A 3337-nucleotide genomic window follows, 5' to 3' on the forward strand; every position below is an offset into this window, starting at 1 on the left:
GCATTACAATATTACATGTCCTAAAACAATGTACATGGTACTACTTTCAAACAAATGAATAAATAAATAAAGCACCATACTGATACGGACATACGACATATGTCCAAAACAAGCACAAAAACATAGCATTACCATGACACTATGCCCAGAAACATAGTATGCCCAGAAAACATGGTATTAGCATAGAACATGTTCTACGAAATAATTTGGAAGGACATTAAAAAAAATTTATTTAATATAATTAATTATATAATAAATTATTTTAAAATAATTTTATTTTCAAAAAAGCAACCTACCATGATAAATGTCCAAAAACACGGTAGTAGAATAGCATACATGTCCTAAAAAAAACATGGTATTACCTTGATGCTTTGCCCAATACAAACAAACAAAGTTAGTATTACCATGGCACTAGACTTGTGCCGGTATTCGGTAATGCGATATATCACGGTAATGAATATGCACGATATTGTTATCGTGGGCACATCTAAATACCGTGAATAATTATATATTACAAATTATTCAGAATTTTGAATGCATTTTAAGAATACTTTTCCCATCAACTGGTCAAAATGCACAACACCGCTGTATGCTGCGTGAAAGACGCGTGCCGCACTCTAGTGTACACAAGCGTGGACGAGAAGAGTCTGTCCTCGCTGCAGCCTGCAGCACGATGACGTTGCTGGACTATATCCACTACGTAGTGGATATTTTACGCGCATGCGCTGTAGTAGGTCTCGAATAAATTCATATTTTTATTTACATTTGATCATTTTGCAGACGCTGTTATCCACAGCGACTTGGTCTAAGTGAAGTCTAACGCAGTACATGTAGCAAGGGTTTTTTACCTACATTACATATCTACACGATGACCTACATTACATTACAATGTAAAAACTTTAATGTCTAAATTCATCCGCGATGTTTTCGTCTATACCGGCAACTTCAAAGCTTTATTTATTTATTGAATAGCCTGCATTTCATATGTTATCGCCAGGATGCACATCAGTGCTGTATCCAGTATACAACAAGATTGATATGCAGACGTCGCACTGTAAATAGCTAATTATTAAGATATACATCACTCTATCAGAAATGGTCATCTTTGTGTTAATATGCCTTGTCTCCGACCGTGTGTGTTTATTTTCCTGGACATGGGATTAACTGTAAAAACCCGGTATAACGGATCTATCGGATATACAGAACCCCGACTGACAGGATTGTTTTACTTATTTTATATGGTATAAAAAATTATGTCCGCATATTTTAGTAGGCCTATAACTTGTATACTCTGTCACGTATAGCACAGACTAAATTTCAATACCGGGATAATACCGTATACCGTGATAAAAGCATTAGCAATTAATCGCAACATGAAAATTTGATACCGGCATATCCCTACATGGCACTATGTCTAGAAACATAGTATTACCATGGTACATGCCCAAAAAAAACATGGTATACATGTCCTAAAAAATAACATTGGAGTATGATACTTATAACAAATTAAAAAAAAATACAAAATCAATCTGCATGGCCTATAGGGCACACAAAAGATTTCGCTATAAACAGGAAACATTAAATACAGAGAAATTGTCAGGGATGGAAAGAGGTCACGCATTGAGATTTGTTTCATCTGAGTGAAAAGAGCTGCAGCGTGTCTGTGTGAAATAAATATAAATACAATTAGCCGTGTAAGGGCAAATATATTACAGCAATTGCAACAGAAAATGTAGTTGCAGCGAAGGAAAACGCATCTAAAACAGGCCACCTGAGCTCAATTCATGGAAAGCAACACAATGCAGTTAACGCAATTTAAGGTCCGGTCGTTATAGCAACAGGTAACCCGTGAGCATCATGAATTCCCATTGACCATGCACAACACGCAGGCACAGCTCTATAAAATGTGCCGCTAGATCAGAGCTACCAGGGTTTATAGTGATTTGGTTGGTTCGATTATTATTATTATTTTCATTATTCATTATGAAAAACTAGCATCATTCAATCAGTGATCTGAAATGCCCATCTGTTTCTACGCAGTCCGTGTATGACCGTACTGCCACAAATAACCGATTAGTAACAGATGTATTTTGCGGATAACTGAGCGCTTTAAGTAATGGATCAGGCCCTAATAAATGAATCCCATCACAGAAGTGAGGGTGACACGACAGCACACGAAAAGTCTATCTGCTGCCCAGAACTGACTGATTGACTGACAAGCCGCTCATTTTCATAAACAACAGTGTAACAGCAACAGCGCGTTTGTTTCCTGGCAACAGGCGAGCGCTGATATTATTCACGCATTGTACGTGACGGCCTATTGCGATCTCAACAACACCAGCGCAATAACACGTGCATTACAGTCCAAAAACATTGATGGTGCAAGCGAAAATCGATGAGCGTTTGGCCAGTGACACTCAATACACACGTACCTTTAGATTTAGTTGGGGTAAAGCTGTCAAAAGCATTGCACATGGATACAGCATTAGCGTTGGGTCTGGAGAGAAGAATCGCGGAGCCGTCTTCGGCAGTGAATAATAGACACCACCTTTTCTTGAGCATCAGAGACGGGCAGAAATGAGTGCGGTTAACCCACGAAGCGCATCGTCCCCACCACACCGAGTCTCTCAGACAGCGTCATCCCACCTGTAATGCGGCTCTCTTAAAGACACACGCGTCTCTTTCACACGTACAGAGCCTGAGCGATGAGTGCATCGTACTATGTATGGCAAGCCGTCTTAACATTTACAACTTAACTAATATATTTTTATGTAAGTAGTACTTACATTAATTACTAGTAGGTACTCAGTTACACATATCTAGTACTTACTCCAATCAGTGGCCACGTTTACACAGAAGTCCTGTATTTGAGTCCTTAATACAGTTTATAAACAGGGGTGCGTTTCCCAAAAGCATCCTTAGCTAACTATGGTGGTTCGTTCCATTGAACTCTATTGGTAACGACAGAACTTGCGACCATAGTTGCTTTTGGGAAACGCACCCCAGTACGGTTACTTATGGGAGTGACAACCGCATTCTCACACCCATAAATTTTCAGGACTCAAAAAAAAAAAACCTGCACTGTGTACGGAACCGGACTGGACAATTAGTTGTCTGTCACATCTCTCGATGTGAGAGAGCCACTCTGAACTGCACAAACACATGTCTTATCATGTTTTGCTAACTTACAGCAGTGGAGACATGAACTATGCATCATTTGAAGGTTTAGATTCCGTCACTGTTCTTCTCCACCGGAGCTGCTCTCTTCAGTTCTGTTCTACACATTTGCAGAGTCAAACGCTCCACTGTCCACTGATTGCTGCCGCCATCTTTGATA

The 3337-nt window shown here is 39.4% G+C and overlaps 1 protein-coding gene across 1 annotated transcript in view; it reads right to left on the minus strand.

Moving 5' to 3' along the window:
• Positions 1-2612, minus strand: part of LOC107677593 (protein FAM131A-like) — an 11911-nt gene extending 9299 nt beyond the window's left edge. The window contains exon 1 of the mRNA XM_016472540.1: positions 2433-2612. Coding sequence (XP_016328026.1) covers positions 2433-2486 — 54 coding nt within the window. The 5' untranslated portion in view covers positions 2487-2612. The remainder of the gene's footprint in view (positions 1-2432) is intronic.
• Between the last annotated feature and the right edge of the window lie 725 nt (positions 2613-3337).

Source organism: Sinocyclocheilus anshuiensis, unplaced genomic scaffold (assembly GCF_001515605.1).
Source record: "Sinocyclocheilus anshuiensis isolate Anshui unplaced genomic scaffold, SAMN03320099.WGS_v1.1 scaffold1299, whole genome shotgun sequence".
In the NCBI taxonomy this organism is placed as follows: Eukaryota; Metazoa; Chordata; class Actinopteri; order Cypriniformes; family Cyprinidae; genus Sinocyclocheilus; species Sinocyclocheilus anshuiensis.